Here is a 17,654-nt window from a genome sequence, read left to right as displayed (position 1 = left end):
GGATAGAAGAAACTTAAAAATAAATACTAGAGATTTGTGGTTTCTATTATTACAGTAGCTGTGCATCTTGGATGCTGAGGAATGGCTGGCAGAGTTACTCACTGAGAGTGAAGATTACTTTTTTCAGAATTACAAGTACTTCAGGGAACATAAACCCATCCCAGGTAGGGACCAACACACATACACCCTCCCTCCTCCCCCCCCCCCCCCACAGGAGAGCAGCTATGACAGCAGATAGCACAAGACTGAGCTATTTGGGGGCTTGTAATTTCTTATTGTAATTCCTGGATGCTGCACAGGCACTTACAGTGTGACCCCTGCAGACCAGATGTCTACTTTAAAGCCTGAAAAGGTGTCAAGGCCATTGGCAATTTCTGGTGGCTGGAATGCTGGCGACCCTTGGCTTGTTCTGCATGTGTCATCCTCTGCAAACGGATGCAATGCCTGCAGCAGGAGAGACTGATTAGTTCCAAACTTCCAAGACAAACAAATTATAAATGTTAGAAAAGTTTCACCTGAGAAACAAAAGTAGAAAACTACTACTGAACATCTGCTTACACATCACGAGAACACGCCCCTACAGAAATTACACACCAGCAACAATTCTTGCTCATCTACCTAGCTAAGACAGTCTCCATATAGTAAGGATATGGTTATGTAGCTTTTCACCATTTCACCACACTTTTGGGTTTGTCTGTAAGATTGATGTCTTCCTCTATATGCTTCCTGGATGGAAGTTTTGTGCCATTATCAACAAAAGTGTTTTGCCAATTGCAATAAATATAGAGTCACTCTAGAGCACTCTGCAAGTTTAACAGAGTAAAAGCCTAAGTGCACAATAAATCAATTGACACCACAAAGGTGACTTAAATCTAGAATGTCATGCTTCCCACATTCTTGACTTTGCGGTGCTTCTCACATACCTCTGCTACGCCTAAGTCGGATATTTTTAGTGTCCCATTGGTTGTTAGCAGGAGGTTCCCCGGTTTTATATCCTTGTGGACAATTCCTTGGCTGTGTAAGTATTCTAAGCCATCTATAAGCTGACAAAAGTACCTGCAGAAAGAGTTAGAGGAAAAAAAGTCAAGTACTTCCACAGACTATGTGAACTACTGACGCTTAAAGCAAAGAGTGCTGTTATTGGAAACAAGTCAGAAATACGTTTACATTTGATGAGGAACTTGAGATTGAACTGTGGTGTGTAAGAAATGGCACTTGATCTTCTGACAAAGTCAGAAGTTACCTGCCAGAGCTCTACAGCAGTGTACTAACCACTTCAGCCCTCTTCCCAAGCCTGGGCATTTTCTAAGTGTTGAGCACCACGCTGGCACAGACATGCGAGTTAATTCTGACACCTGCTTTAGTCTAGGCTAAATTAGGCTAGCAAACCATGTTCTTCCAATGGCATAGCTTGCTCTAACAGGGGGTAGAGAAAAAAAATTTCCTTTAGGCAGCAGAAAGGAGTGTTGCTGCACTTACGGTCAGAAACTGTGGGCAGGCCATTACTATAAAGCCATTGTGCACTGACAGCCTGGCAACAATTGTGCATGCAAGTTTATCTCATAATAGCCAGAAATAATACTTGACTTAATGTGCTTGTATTTCACTTAGGCTACCTGTAATCTCAGAGCCTTTTTTAAACAAAATTAAAATATGGCCATAAAATGAGGTAGTTACCACAGATCTGACGGTCTGCACTGATTTGATATACATGACAATCTGGCACCTATTTCCAGAATTCTAAGGTTCCTTTACTTGCAGCATGAAAGGAGCTTCAGCTTATCTCATCTACTAACTAAGGAAGCTACCAGATCATGCTGGATATTGCCAATCTTTAATCCATTCAAAGACCTTTAAGCTCTTTTCTGACACTGAAGCGTATGGCTTGCCTCCATTTAGGCAGGGCAAGGCCTTACGGATTCCTCCCCCCCCCCCCCCCCCCCCACTGCACCCATCTTCACCAAATAGCAGAGCTGTAGGAAAGGGGCCGGGAAGGGTTGTCATGCATCTCATCAAGTAAAACAAAAGTAACACAAAATTCAATAGAAAGATGGATTTTCTCTACAGAATCTAAGGGTTATTCCTGACACCACTTCATAGTATTTTCACTTTTTGCATGGATGTAAAAGATGCAGTTATTACACAAAGCCAATTTTACTTTAAAATGCAGCCAGCAGTCTAAGCAACAGAGTAGAACATGGTCTCAAATTCATAAGCACAGTGGTGAGAGGCTAATGCAGCCTAAGGAATAAAATGGTACTTACCCGTGAGCCTGAAAAACTGGAAACCTCTTTTCTGGGACACTGTCCAGCATTTCCTGCATCCCACACACACAGTACTCCATCACCATATACGTGAAGGCAGAGTTAAGGAAGCTTCAAGGTTAAACACTTCTCAGGCAAATGCTGCGTGAGGACCGGAGCCCCATCACAGTGCTGCGGAGCGCTGCTGCACAGGCAGTCCCATTCCCGGGTGTACACACACTGGAGAGGCAGAGCCCGAGCTGTGCTGCACCTCCCCAGGTAGCTACCTTCCTCCAACCGCCTAAGAGCAGTATGCAAAAAACCCACGAGAAAATTCTTCTGCTTAATGGCCAGCTGCAACTGCATATTCAGACCTGAAACAGGATGCGAACTCCACAGAAATTAAGTTGGAGATCTCACAAGAGTGACAGAAATAGGATAATACTCTGAAGTGGCTACAGTAAGTTAGGAAAACCCCAGCAGAAGAGCTGCAGGCTGTAACATATTCTCCCCATACCCTGGCTGTTCTGCACTTGATGTAACAGTGAGCTCCCATCACCTTCCCCAAAGTTCGTTATTCTTCGTTTCCTGTTTCAAAATGATTTAGCTGTGTGTGCTATTTAACAGCTGCTGCTTACCCCCCATCCCCATGGTAGTATTTTCAGTAGCAGGAGAAAGGATCCCTAGAGAGCTGGGAAGCTTTTTTGAAACTGCATGGATAAAAAAAGTTACAACAGAATGCCAAGAACTGGTGGCACTTTTTATCATTTGTTCCCTCGCAGCATGTTCTAGTTTTCATCTCCTTAAGCTTTAAAGTTGGGGCCGAACAATGAAAACTACATTACTGCCTAAAACAATAATTGCCTCTAATTTCTTCCTCTCCCTGGGCTTTCAGAGGCAGACTGGGCTGAGGGGCTTGCAAGAACAGACCCTGAGACATCTGGTGGCTTTGCCAAGGGAGTGCACCTTCAAGAAAAAGAACAGAGAAAAGCATGACTGCCGGGCAGCCCATGTTCCCCAGCAACACGAAGCGTTTATTTGGTCACTCTAATTATTCCTGGCAGATGCCTTCTTAACCTAAGCCTAAAATAAGTTGCTTATGTCCCAGGATGCCATCTTAACTCTTGAGGCAGAAGGGCTAAGGAGATGACCTGCGCTTTAAGCGGGATTTGTGCTAAAGATTGTGTTGCCCTTTTGGAGCACATTCTTTCCAGGAGCTCAAAATGCCGTGCAAACTCATTAAATTCATTCTACACTCCCCATACGAGCTGCTCTTCAGAGGGATGCTAAAGTACTGTAAGATTTCATGATGGGCACAATGCCACCCAGTAAACCGGTAGAAGCAAGAATAGCAGAAAGAGCTCCCAAACTTCATTCCTATCGTTTCTTACTCCGGAAGAAATCTGTGAACTACTTATATCAGTGATGTGGAAGACATCAACTCTCCCCCCTTCAAGAGAATAATACTAACAGTAGACTAGATAGACTAGCAAAACCCAGCTCGTTCTCATCTACAAAGGACAGCCTGATTTTGGTTTCATTAGCCACCAGGCTGGTTTTCACCCTTTCTTTTGTAACGGATCCACCTCTAGTTGATCAGACAGATTAGAGTACTAACTTTCAGGCTGGAGCAGATCTTTTACAGGTGCCCTAAGAAGACCGAGGCTCCCAATTCTTCTCATCAACAGGGTTCTGTTCCCACGCACAACTGCACTTGCTGGTAACAGAAGCTGTTGGAGGGTGCCAGCTGGGATGCTGATTATTGAACTGGGTTTATTTTCTGCCTAGATTAGTTCTCCATTCATCACCAGCTCTGCATTCCCAGCCACAGCAGGTCATCAAAGCAACCCATTAAATACTAAACGTAGTTGATATTTTTAATCCAGTCATCACAGCTTTCCCTTTATCAAAGAAAACCACTGAACGCTTTGACACAGCACATAGGTTGTTAAAACACTATCTTCCCAAGTACAAACATAGCTGAAGCCTGCAGTTCACTTCTATCAGCAACAAGACTCAGGTGAGAACAGAATCCTTCCTTCCTTCTACAGGCCCCATTTCAAGTGCCACAACGGCCATTCTGGAAATTAAGACTTTTTTTCTTAGTAAAGGGAAGCTGACATCCCTCCCCTATACCCCACCCAACTTTCATCTTGCATGGTTTCCTGCAAGGCATCAACGCAGGCATTTGCATGACTACACAGTGAAATGAGTAAGGGAACCGACCTGTGGAGAAGCGAGCCTAAAAGACAAAGTTACTTTTCAGCTGGATCTGTTCCCAAACCTGTTTACCATGCAGCCGCACGAGCCTTGGCGCTGCCACATCCTCAGACACGCTGCCCAGGCACTGGCAGTGCCAATGAGAAGCTGGAGAAAGGCTAAGCAAGAACAGGAGCATGGATGAATTCCCACTCCCAGGGAATTCACAACAAACTTCTCCAGTTATGGCCACTCGTGCACAGAATAAGCACTTACAGAAACACACTTTCCAAGAGTGTAGAAGCAGATAAAGCTAAAAATAGTGAAGTCAATCTATACTTGCAAGGGGAAAGTACTGAAAAGCAATTTGTTCTTTTTCAAACACCACTGTCCAGAAAGTAAAGCAAAGAACATCCTTCCTGGCTTTGAGAGGTCACATTTCTGAATGACCATTTTGGGTTGTCATCACCTGTTACCAACACACGAGGTCTCTCTCGGGCTCTTTTTCCCCATGCTTCTCCTTTAGCAGCCCAGCTTTTTATTAATTAAACAGTATTTTTCTATAGACAGTAATTGAATTGCAATCCCTTTGGTCTCTTAAGGCTACAAAACACAAGCAAAAGTTGTCATGCTTTTTTTATACTAATGATTCGGTGGCAGAGTATTTGATCTAATTAAAACACACAATTAAATTACTCATTTTCTGAAGTACTGTAATTGGAAGACAATATTTAGAAAACACTGTCAAAAATAAAAGCAACTATTTATAACATGTACTACAACAGATCAGCTCAATAAACTTACAATCTGGTTCAAGTCAAAGTGCACTCACTCCAAGCGTGGCAGACAAATCAGAAATCCAGCTCACTTGCAAGTGAAGGAGTATAATTACGTCGGTTAGTGCCTGTGTGTACTTGGGGGACACAGTGCACTGGAATAACATGTTAAAGTCTGAAAGATGCACCAGGATCACAAGCCACAGCTTTGATTCAAGAACTGAACAGTTTAGTCTCCAAAAGCTGGGCTGTAGGTCTCACAGGAACAATACGCTTTCAACCTCTCATGACTGTTACAAGCTTTAGGTCACTTAAAGCACTGTCACGAGGGACTTTAATGAGAAAACAGCGGAGGCTTGGGCAGGCTTGGGAGTTTGTCTTATCTTGGCAGGGATAACCAGCAGCAAAGCACACCAACTGCTCACAGAAAAGGCAGTGCTGCAGCAGCACGGACCCTCCAAAGGGAAGGGGAGGGCAGCAGGCATCGGATGCCAGCAAACAAGTAGATTTTTTTTTTCTTTTTTTGAGAGAAAGAAAAAAAAAAACCTAAACCACTGCCAAGGACTTAAAGGAAAAAGCATTACAAAAATCGATTTCACATAGCATAAACAATAAAAGGCCCATCTTCAGAGAAAAAAAAAAGCACTAACATATACCACAGCTAGGACAGGAGGCTAGAAATGACAGACCCACAGCTCTTTCTTCAATTCCGAGTTGCTGAAGGTCACACAGTAAAACATAGTATTTGAAGGTCAGTTCTCCCCTACCCCAGCCCTGCATCGGTAACCTGGGGACAATATTTCCTTTCCTAACTGAGAAGCTGGGAAACTTAAGAAAACATACTTGTGCAGAAAGTATTCCAGACATGCAGTATGTTTAATATCAGCAAAAGCAGTTTTTAAGCTTAAGGAACATTCAAAAGGGCCTTAACAAAAGCAGAACTATAATGATTCAGCACTACAGCAGAGAACAATGGGAATTCAAACCTTATTAACAACTGTGTGAAAAAAAAGGATATATTTTCTGCTTCTCTTCGTTGTATAATACATCTACCAACTGGATAACATTTTTGTGCCGTAATCGTCGCAGGAGCTGAATTTCCCTGCAGGAAGAGAAAAGGAATAAAGTTATGTTTAAAAAGCCTATTTCTTTACTATGGAATGAAATTAATTTTTTCTAAATCACATGGATCTTAAAGATGCCTCAAACTGGATTAGTTCTAGCTGCTTCACCTAAGATTACCTATGCATGCTGTTTGACAGAAGGTCTTGTGTGTTCTTGAATTCATTAGTCTAAGGTTAGACCATGAAATACTTACTGGTCACTGACTAGGACTATAAACGTGTACCCTTTCAGTTAACACTACACAGGGAGTCAGCTTTCCCTGGGCAGGAATTTTGGCCCATTGGTAAACAACAGCAGAAGTATTCTCACAGAGCTACCTACCTTTGTGCCAGATGTGAAATGGGTCGTAAGCACGCCCTGTGCCAATGCTCTGGTGCCATTCAACACAGGTTATGTTACTTCTGCTAACATAAAGTTTTATTCTGCATTCCAATGTAAGCTTTAGTCTAGTTTTACCCACAGAATCTGTGCGGTGCTCCGCTTTAGCTACCCGACTGGTCAACAGTAGGATGCTGACAGCCCCATTCAAAGCAGGCAGGAACAAGAGAATGGCAAGCCTGAGCAGAAACGGGTCCTGCTGAGCCCACCCCCAGCACACAACTCCCAGGGAGGGACCTTCAGACACCAGGCTGCATGGAGAGAAAGCAACCTGAAGACACACTCTGCAAAGCCCTGCCTCCACGAGCCCCACTGGCCCTGGACTTGCAAGGGCCTGGTGCAGCAAGCCAAGCCTCCTCCTCCCACCCATACAGGAGGGCTCCAGTGTCCCCTGCCATCCCCTTCTCAGCCCACACCCTCCCCTATGGCCCCGGGCTAGTGCCTCACCATTCCCAGTTAAAGCCAGTGCTGACTAAATGAAAGGTATAACTGGAACTGAAACGCTGCCCTGTCAACTGCTCAGGCAAGTCCAAGCCTACACTGATGCGCTCCACATGTCAAAGATGCAGCTTTAAAGCTTTTCAAACAACGCTGGACTGTTGGGAGCTTAGCTCACTATCAGTCTCTTCAGCTAAACCCCTAACAACGCACTACATTTGTGTTTACTGTAATATCTAGGACAGTCACTTCCAAGAGAAACCTTTTATGTTCACACTTCGTGCTTCTTTATACGTAAGTGTCATCTGTAGTTACAAGAGCAGAAATAAATTTGCTTGGGCTTCCAGTCTTCATACTTCAGGGTATGTTTTTAATCAGCATCGTGACCAGGAACAACCCCCACAGATGTCAGTGTAAGGCAGCATCGTGCAGTTAGGTGTGCTCCTGTTGTCACAGGCAGGCAGTGCCTGGTGCCAAATGTGGCAGAGCAGTTAACACACTATATAGCCCATTTCAGCACAAATTCTGTTATTTAGCTGGGAAGTAACTTGAGTATTGGTTACTTGCCAAAAAATGAAATAAGAAGTTTCTATACCTAACAAGCAATTCCTTCTGATAGCTGTTGTACTGTGAATGGATAGAAGTCATTTAAACATAAATGTAAAAACATCAGAAACTGGCTAATCTAAAGACATGAACAAATGAAACTAAACTGATTTTTTATTATACCACAGGAAATTCATCTGAAGAGGGGCTGTTCAGCAGAACATGGTTTTCTACGGAACTTATAAACTAGAGAAAAACCAGGGGAGGTACCTCACTAGCCAAAGGAGACAAGCACATCACCAGCAGCACCGCATCTCGTGCGAGGTCTGCGGCGGCGAAGGGCAGGCCAGCCACCGTGCCGAGGCTGCCAAAAGGGCAGCGAGTCTGCAGCGCTCCCGACCCGAGAAGCCCGGCACCAAAAGCTTCCTGCAGCCAGGAGACGAGCGCGACGGATGTCAGAGCTGGGGGGTGGAAGGACTCCAGAGCAGTTCACGGGTGGGAGGTGCCAACGGCCCACCCCGGCAGCCCCCCTGGAGCTGGCCTTGGGTCCCAGCGACCCCATGCTCTGCCCCAGCACCCTCCAGCTCAGCTCCTCGCTCCCCGTTCGAGCTGCCTGGAGTCCTCCGGCCGCAGCACAGCCCCGCGAACCACACTGAGCTGCAGGTTGTCATGGTTTAACAGCTACAGGCTGCCCAGCCCCGAGGGCCACCGAACACAACATACAGCAAGCTGTTCAGTGGCGGGGCTGCGGGCCAGAGACCCCTGAGCTGGCCAGTCCATTAGTCCATTTGTGTGATCAGTTTAAGTATCTTTACTGTAGAATTAGTACAGGAATCATCCCGAAAACACAATTTCCTCATATGCAGCAGCCAACTATTGAGGCAGTCTCGTGGTGCCCTTTATTAAAGCTATAACCTGGAGAATTCAGAAATTAAGCGACCAGTGTAAGAATTACAACATTAATCTTAAGAATGAGTCAAAACCAAGAGCTTCAACTAAGAACTCAATTTCTTCTAAACTTTAGTCCTCATTTAACTTGACCGAATGGTTCAGAGATCTGAACTGAATCCTCTCTTTGTGTAGAATAAATGATGTAAAACTGAGTGAGGAGACATCTTCCCTTGTCTATAAAAATGGACCCTTGTATGTCATCTCATATCAGCTGTTTCAATCTTTGTCTCCTGGGATTTTGTACTGTGCCCCAAACAACATTTTAGTATCTTTTGCATGAAACTCAGCCTGAAAAATCCCACTGGGTGCCCGCTGTGATGAAGAGAAGCAGGAGGATCAGGACAGTCAGGTCAGGGTGGTTTTGTCACTGTCTGGAAATGCAGATACTGCTCTTCACTTTGTTCTGCTGTTGCTCAGTTCTGGGCTTGGGCTAAACTGTACATAAACTCTTCTTTCCAGGTTCTTTCTCTTGCCCTTTGGTAAGTTGCTTTAAGAAGCATGGTTACATTTCAACAGTCAGAACTGTCAAAAGCACCTTTACAAGGAATTCAGAGCACAGCTTCAGAAGCAAGAGCCTCTGCCCAAACACATGACACACGGAGCTCAGAAAGCCACTCGCCCCTTGCCTGCACAATTAGCCAGCCTCTAATAACAAGCTGTGGCCAGTACAAAGGCTTGTTGATGCATCACATCTGATTAACAAACCAGTAACTGCTCCTTCGAAAGGCTCATAAGATGCAGGAATGAAAGCAGGTCTTTTAAAGATCTTTTAAGGATCCCCAAGCAGCAGTACTGATTACTTCACTACCAAAGTTTGGGCCAGGCACTCTTCCTTTATCATATACGGCTTTAAAAACAACCCATTATGACAGCTGAACAGAAACCTAGGATAACAAGGCAAAACTCAGAAGAGTGTTTAGTTTAAATGGCAGGCAGATTTGTGAAGTGATGCAGCCACTCTAATTATAGTATTGACCAAAAGGCTGAAGTGGATTAAATTAGCATAGAAACTGCAGCCAGCATTAGTGTAGGTCTAAGAAGTTTCTGCATAATGAAGGGAGATGGGCTGAGTGCTCAGACCAAGCCTGCAAGAGAGGGAGTGAACACACATACTTATTTAAATAAGACTACTCTGCTGTGAAGGCAAGGCAAACTTCCAATATTAGGAAGACATTTAAAATCCTGATCCCAACAGCTCATTCCCTGTAACACAGCTCGAAAGCACAAATACTAAATCCTTCCACCTTTAACGAACTAATAAATATTTCATATTTATGTAACAATTTTCCCCCCCGCCGCAGGAGGACTTTGTGAACCAATCTAAAATGCCAGTGAAGTGCACCCACCTCTGGGGCAGAGGCCAAGCAGCCCATTTCCCAGAGGAAAGATTACTTCTATTTTTAGCTACTCTTGCATTCTGGAGTGACTGAGGAACAGACAGCCAGACCACAGTCACCTCCTCTTCCATTTCAGTTTGAAAACTTTATCAAGTAAGTGAACATAGGTGCTCACCTTGTCAGAAGGTGCCTAAATTTACTTTTTTTCAAAATTAACCACAAAAATATCCACACCAGCCTTCTTTGCAGTATGCCTGCACAATACTGTTTCAGTTGACAGTACTGGGAGCTGCGCATGCCTACAGTTTGCTGCCTTTCCTCTCAACCAAGACAAGGTGGCTTCCTGCCTTTCCCCTCCTAGCCTAGTGAACCTGCTCAGGCTTTCAGGATACCTTTAGAGCTGCTGCAACTGTCTCTCTTCTTTGCTACCTCTAGAATTTAAGGTGAAATTTGTCACAACAGTTCCTTTTGAAATCAGACATCCCCAACACCGAGGGAAAGGAAGAACCCTAGCGCGGGGGCTAGGCTGTGCTCTCTGCAGTGTGGTAATCGCTTCCATACCCATCCTACTCAACATCACTATTATGTGGCCAGAATAGTCTCCATTACAAAATTCTGTTCCTAGTTTTCCAGACTAGAAAACCCTCAAGTGTGCGACAAGACAGACCGCCAGAGTTTGGGGCCTGTTTCAAAGTATAACCACCTTAGAAGATCTTTTCTTTTCTTCCAACTGGAAGGTTTCTGTATGGTTCTGTCAGACCTATTAAACTCATCCTGACAGATTAAGCCTTATCCCAAGCAAGGTACCTCACTTTGGCAAATAATGGGGGGGGGGCCGCGTTGCTCAGAACTGTATATAGCAAATCTGCCTACTTGTTTTGGCATCTGCTACATGATTTTGGAAGATGCCAAGGACAGCCTGGAAAGACGACATTTTTTTCCTGGAGCACATCTTCACCATAAGATTTAGCATTCTTTCTGCAGTTGTTTCAAGCCTCCGTTTCATCAAAGCCATTCTTGCTTAAATAAAAATGAGCAATACAGACAAAAGATTCATCCCTTTCCTTTGGTTCACGAGGTTCCTCCACAGGTCTAAGCTTTTAGGATTTTATTGGAGACAAGTGATGGTGAATCTTTTCCATGTTACCTACCAGGCCAGATTATATGTCAGAAATGAGGGTTTGCAGCAGGTCTGCAGCAACAGCCTTCTGCCTGGGAGACGCTCACCCTCACTCACTCCTTTACTCTTCAGCACACAATCGTGGCCCATCTCAAGCTCTCCACGTACAGCACGTGGTGCTGAGGAACCAGGCACAAGGAACTGGTACACCTCCACCCCACACTGGTGCCACAGCAAAGGGCACGGAGACTTGCACAGAGAACAGCTCCATATGCCAGTTCTGGCACGTACCATAAAGCCATTAACGCCATTCTTGCTAATTGCTACAAAGGACTCACGAATCATTTATTTGGTCTTTACGCAACTGAACAACTACATTATGTATTTATTTGGATTGATTTTGTAATCCTGCATAGCTAGAGCAAATTTTAATTACAAGTTAGTATCCCTGATATGCCATAAAGCAGATTAACTTCTTTAAGGTCTAGCTCGTGAGCAGCTTTCTCCTGTTTATTTCACCTGAAAAATAGCCCTCTGCTTGCCAGGATGCAACCTGGCACCTTCATCCACGCGAGAAGCTGCACCTCTTCGCTCTCACAAGCACAAGTGGTATTTCAGATAAAAGACTGAGCAGAGCACTTCACTAGTTCTTCTTCAAACTAAGCTTTACACATCTGGATGTACATCTGACACGGGGAGGGGGTGACACCACTACATGCTGATCTATACCTTTCAGATTTCAGTATCCAAATGGTTCTTCTCCGGCCATTACCCACAATTATGCTGTGAGCCTTATAGCAACTCCACCACGTTCCCACCACGAGCAACAGCCAGGCCCCTACTCCAGGGCTCCATCTGGGAGCCCGAAGGGCTGCTAAGGTGGGTGATGATGGCCCCGTTACTTTTTCTCTTTCCTAGTTCCAGGCCTCCATCCACATCACACTCCTAGCAGGGACATCTGCCATTACGAGCCCTATATCCACCACAGCACAGCTACCCACCCTCTCCTACCAATTATAGTTTCTAACATTTCACCGTTGAACCCAAGCAAATATCCAGCTTAGCCAAGAAAGTAACTGAGCCACCCAGTCACATACAGCAGACATTTTAGTTAGGAGGGGCAGGAAATCAGATGAGTCAGCTTTAGCCCATCTCCGTCTAACGCACACGCCTCTGTGGCTTGCACCAAGTCCTTCCTTCAGCAGAACTGTCCATGTTAGGAGGTGCAAGACTCTTGATTTGCAGACCCAAGGAGCAAACTGTCAAAATGCAGGCCTACTACATATTTTAAACCTCCAAGGAATTCTAACGAGCATGTATTCAAATCTCAGTAATCACTGAGCATGGCAAGTACAGTACAAGACACTTGGGATATGCACAGAAAGTCCCAAACACTTAATTAAAATGTGAGGCTATTAACACACAGTTTTATTAAACTTGTGCTGCTAGAGACAAATAGTCTTCCAAATTTTCTTTCATCTTTTTGGCAATCCTACTAAACTTATTTTTTGTATTAACTGGAAGCAGAAATTAACCATACTACTGTCTGGCTGACTAAGCCACCCCAACCACTCTCTAAAATAACTGAAGAGAAACAAAATATTCCCTAGACTGATTTAGGGAAATGTGTGTCCTACGAGTTTAAACCCTCAACATCCCACCAGGACTCACAGATTCCTTAAGGGCTTATTTTCCAGGGGCAGAACTGAAGTATTTTAGGGTAGAGAAGAATCATTCAATTTTATATGTCTCAAACATATTTCAGTCATAATTTCTAGGTCCCCAGAACTCTGTTACTGCACCAACAGGGCTGGGGCAGCCAGGCCACACATGCAGGACGGGGCTGCAGTCTCAAACATCAGGAATAACACCAAGATGGCATTCCCAGTCAGAGCTCCCCGAGCTGTAACTCCAGCCCCATGCACCCAGGGTCCCCAACACACAGCACAGACCGGTACAATCCTCCCAGCTCATCATTACTGTGCTCTCCCTTGTTGCCATTACTCCCTGAATATTTCTTGCTCATGTAATTACCCAAGGGCCAGCAGTCTAGGAACTGTTTTCTAGGGAATTTCTTTGACACACACTATCAAGGCAAGTTACATCTTCACCACAGCAGCAGCAGCACTGAGACATCCTAGGATAATGGCAAAGGCACACGGCCCATTCCAATAATTCAACTACATCTCTGTCAAGCAAACCAAGTCACATATGTTGCTTTTTCCTGCATGGTAAGAAATGCTGGAGATCACTTTAGTAGGGACAGGCACTGTCTTTGAAGTTAAGAGACAACTGCGCAAGAAGGTATCTGAGACTGAAATAGCAAATGGTCGCTTCCAAGAGATAAGCACTTTTAAACCAAGCCTGAACACACCCCCTAATCGCTCAGACCCTCTGCCAGGGCACTTTTAGCACGTTCACAGCACTATAGGAGGAGATTACCACCCACCCCCACCCCCCCACCTGAGAGCAGACATTAGGCAGTGATTCTCCAGCAGGATTCAGAAGATTCTCTCTTGATCATTTCATTTACCACGAATGCAAAGGCTTTGGAAGAACCTTCTGCTTACACATACTGCTGGGGGCACTGGCAGAGAGAGGGAACACCAAGCAGGGTACTGGTTCCGGTGACAGATGAAGAGATTTTCAGTCTCAAAGGGCACCAACCGAAGTTGGGCTGTTTACAAAGATTAGACAACTAATCACACTCGTGTCTCATGTACTGAGCTGTAGACATCCTTGTCTAGATAAGGACACAAGCGGGACTGGAAGCAGGAATTCCTCACACAGGAATTATGTATATGCTCATTACTGCACTTAGTAGTAGCTTTCAAAAAAGAACCTAATGGTGCAATTCAGTCCATAATCTTGATTTTCTGCTGTTCTATTACATACGAGTAGTTTGCTGGGTATAAACCACTCAAAGCTGCCCAAATGCAGCCATAGAAAGTGAAATTTTAATGGACTCTGGCCAAGCAATGAGACATTAAAAAAAAAAAAAATGTTAGCAGAGTACTTTCCAGCTCTACCTGGAAATACAGCAATAGTTTGCTCTCCCTCACCCATACTGACCAGTCAAACCATACAGGTTTGATGATGTATCTCACCACAACAGGTTTATTCAGAGCAGAGACAGCTTTCACTGCCTGTCGCAGTAGTGCTGAAGGGTTTTGGTAAGGTCAGAGTGCTATGGTATTAGGGTACTACAAAAATATGACATTTTATCTTAAAAAAAAAAAATCACCACCCAAGAAGCATATAAAGCAAATGAATAGGTGGACAAAGAGAAAAGGACAAGGTGACAAAAATAGGAACTTAAACTAAAGTAAACTCTAATTAGAGGACAACATCTAAAATCTGTCTCAGTGTTTTGAAGCAGGTGCAGCTGAGCCAGAAGAACATCCACAGCAAAACAGAGTGGTGCTTGGCTGCTCTGTTTTAATAACTAACCTTAATGAAACCAAACAAGACATTCACAGACAGGCTCTGTGCATGAATAAAACTTCTACAGAGTTCACTTCAGGACACAGGACCATTACCATGCTTCTGATAGCAGGAAACTCTCCCAGTATCTGGCAAGTCCTTTTTCACTATAGAGGAGAAAAATGTAGATTTCAGAGTTTCACTAAGGAGGAAACAATTTCCCCCTTCTTCAGTAGAAGCTCTAGATGTAACTGAAGGAGGGGGCAAGGGTGGAAAGTGACACTCATGCCTTTACCAGAAAAACAAGAAACATTTTATTACACATTAACCAACAGTTTACTCTGATTCTGAACTTGGGCCAGCGAAGGAGAAAAAGGGAGGTCCCAGCATGAGGATTTGTGACTATTCCGTAGCTAAGTCTGTCATTGAAGGTTAGAAGGCAAGCTCAAACAGCTCAATGACAGAAGTCCCAGTACAGGATGTGAAATATCTCACAGCTGAGCTCGGAAACTCAAACCAAACTCAGAAACAGAAACAAGACTCTGCTAGGTCAGGGCTCTATACTCAGCACGCCACAGCTAAAGACGCAATACAAGACTCTTCTCAACATCTCACAAGTTCTCCCTCCTACTTCAAGATAAACCCTTGCAAATAGTTTGTTTTGGCTGCAGAAGGCTCCCCTCCACAGCAGATAAACAACTATCTCACAGGGCCCTGACAAACAGCTTGCTGTGGAAAACACAGCTGGCTGCGGGGTCCCCACAAACAGAGCAGCCCCAAGAAAAGGGAAAGTTTCTTACGCCCAGCTCTACAGATGAAGTGTAACACCAAGCTTCTCCCACAGTTAATTTTAATTAGTTACTGGTGCCCGGACTAATCAGTATGTAACTGGCACTTCGAAAGCTTCCAAGCACAGATCTTGAGTCACTGAAATAAAAAAGGTTGACAACTCTTGTCCCCATTTTACAGCTACAGAAATCAACTGAAAAGAACCTTGAATGACTTCCCAAACTCATTAGTCAGAAACAAGACCAAGAAAAAACCCAAGAGTTCCTATGCCCATTGAGTGCACAATCCACTGGATCATGCTCCGGGCACCTCCGACACGGGTGGGAGCAGCCACTGCCACCTGGAAGGGCTCAGAGCCACACGTGGTGGGTGGGTGGGTACACAATGTGGAACGCAACTACACAACGTGTATTTCTGCACTCTTGGCTACACCACCTCTCACCCTTCCCAGCTGACAGCACCGCATTTTACCTCTTCATGGTGAAATCTTAAAGAGGAATTTCTTTAAGAAATACAATTTATTCTTTAAGCAATACTGCTTAAAAAGTGGTGTGTGTTACAGGCTGGTTGCTCAGGCAGACGGACCTGCCTCCCTGGCCCTCGAGAACCAGCTCCCGTCCCTGTTCTCAGCCTCAGCAAGTCAATGAGAAGGACACTTCTGAATACCTAGTTTAGGAAGCATCTCCACAGCAGAAAGCCATATGGCTAGTTAAAATGATACAGAACTTCAGCTGAAAATTAATGACAAAGGTTAAGCCCTCAGTTCCCAGCTACCAGAAATATTTACTCACTTTTTCACATTTGCCTCCCCATTGGGAATTCTGCGTAGCTTCTTCTTCTTCAGAATTTTCACAGCTCTCCTACAGAGGGTTTCAGAGTCCAACATCTCCTTGACTTTGCCGTAAGACCCCTCTCCAAGTAAGTCTCCCATCAGGTATTTGCCAATGAGCTTGGCCCTTTTCCGCCGGGGCTGGTAGATGACCTCCGTAGAGTCAATGCGATGGATAAAAGTGTCCATCCCCACAGACATCAGCTCGCCCTCTGCAAACATACCCAGCTGCTGTGGCTCCTGCATATCCATCCTGGATTAAGTTCCTTAACCTGTTTTCCTTAAGCGCTCAGGGTTTTAATCCTGTTTGTTAGTTTCCAACACTCCCTTTTACTCCTTCTTGAAAAAAAATATCCAGAAGATTGTACAAACATGAATAAAAAAAAAAAAAAAAAAAAAAAAAAAACAAAAAAAAAAAAACAAACCTATGAGCTGCAATTAGATGCTAAAAGATCCAGGCCTGGCTCCAGTAACACAATGTCTTTTAAAAAGAATATATATCTTTGACCAGATACACTCAGTTTGGGACTTGCTTTGCTTCCAACCTGGTCCCACTGCTAGGGTTCTTTCAAGTTAACTTGGCCTTTAACTTGGCCCAGTTTGATTCTTAAGTGCTAGGTCATCCTCTGGGACTTCAGGCCACCACATAAAAACAGACAATTACCGAGTCTCTTTCGTGACTTTCCATTCCTAGTAGATCATAGTCACCAACTCCAAACTGAATGGCAGGGGAAGTGTTTCTGCCCTGCTGTCCTCACTGTCCAGCTATGAGCACAGGTCGGGCTTTTTTCAGCCGTTCGGAAGCTGGAACCAAGTTTCTTTGAAGGAGTTTTCAGAACCAATTCTAACGTCTTCGCTTTTCACGCCTACAAAAGTTTGAGGCCTTCGGTGCCTATCAAGATCTCCTAGGGGCATCCTTCAACTGCTTGGATTCCGCCTGGCACATGATGTGTCACCACCACTGCTCCAGGTGTCAGTCGGTGTCAGACAACACAAAACCTACTACAGCTTTACCGACCCACCTTGAAACGGGAACAAGCAGGAGGAAGTAATTCTCTCTGCCCAGCACCCAAAACACCCCATTCCCTTTCCAACGAGGGAAGGTCACTGAGGAGATGCCAACCTCGCCCAGGCTCCCCCCCGCCCACCCCCCCACCCCCCCCCGTCCTTCACGGCCCTTCTACAAGTGTCACTTGGGGTGGGGAGCACGACAGGCAACGCTGCGGCCACCCCTGGGGAAACCAGGAACGGAGTGAAAAAGGGGACAAAATGCTTTTAAGTGCGACCGAATCAGAGAGGGAAGGAAAGGGACCCCCGGGAAGGAGGTGACCTCGGGTTCCGCCGCAGCCGGGCTCCCCGCTCCCAGCGCGGGGCGGGGGGAGCCCGCCCGGGCCGGGCCCTTCCCCCGCGGGCCAGGGACCAGCCCCGTAGGCAGCTCCGGCCGCTCCCGCAGCCCCGGGGACTCCGCGCCCCGCTGTCGAGTCGGGGGAGGGGGGCGGG

The 17,654-nt window shown here is 45.2% G+C and overlaps 1 protein-coding gene across 1 annotated transcript in view; it reads right to left on the bottom strand.

The window, feature by feature from the left end:
- STK11 (serine/threonine kinase 11) overlaps nt 1–17,307 on the bottom strand; it is a 43,864-nt gene extending 26,557 nt beyond the window's left edge. Inside the window, exons 1-5 of the mRNA XM_032993452.2 lie at nt 16,117–17,307; nt 6,237–6,320; nt 2,265–2,354; nt 924–1,056; nt 308–444 (exon numbers count right to left, since the gene is read on the bottom strand). Of these exons, the coding sequence (XP_032849343.1) occupies nt 308–444; nt 924–1,056; nt 2,265–2,354; nt 6,237–6,320; nt 16,117–16,406 (734 nt within the window). The 5' untranslated portion in view covers nt 16,407–17,307. The remainder of the gene's footprint in view (nt 1–307; nt 445–923; nt 1,057–2,264; nt 2,355–6,236; nt 6,321–16,116) is intronic.
- Nucleotides 17,308–17,654: the final 347 nt, after the last annotated feature.

Source organism: Tyto alba, unplaced genomic scaffold, assembly GCF_018691265.1.
Source record: "Tyto alba isolate M040663 unplaced genomic scaffold, T.alba_DEE_v4.0 Super-Scaffold_20000042, whole genome shotgun sequence".
In the NCBI taxonomy this organism is placed as follows: domain Eukaryota; kingdom Metazoa; phylum Chordata; class Aves; order Strigiformes; family Tytonidae; genus Tyto; species Tyto alba.
Note: the sequence above shows the minus strand (reverse complement) of the source record. Positions and strands in the feature narration are given on the sequence as shown.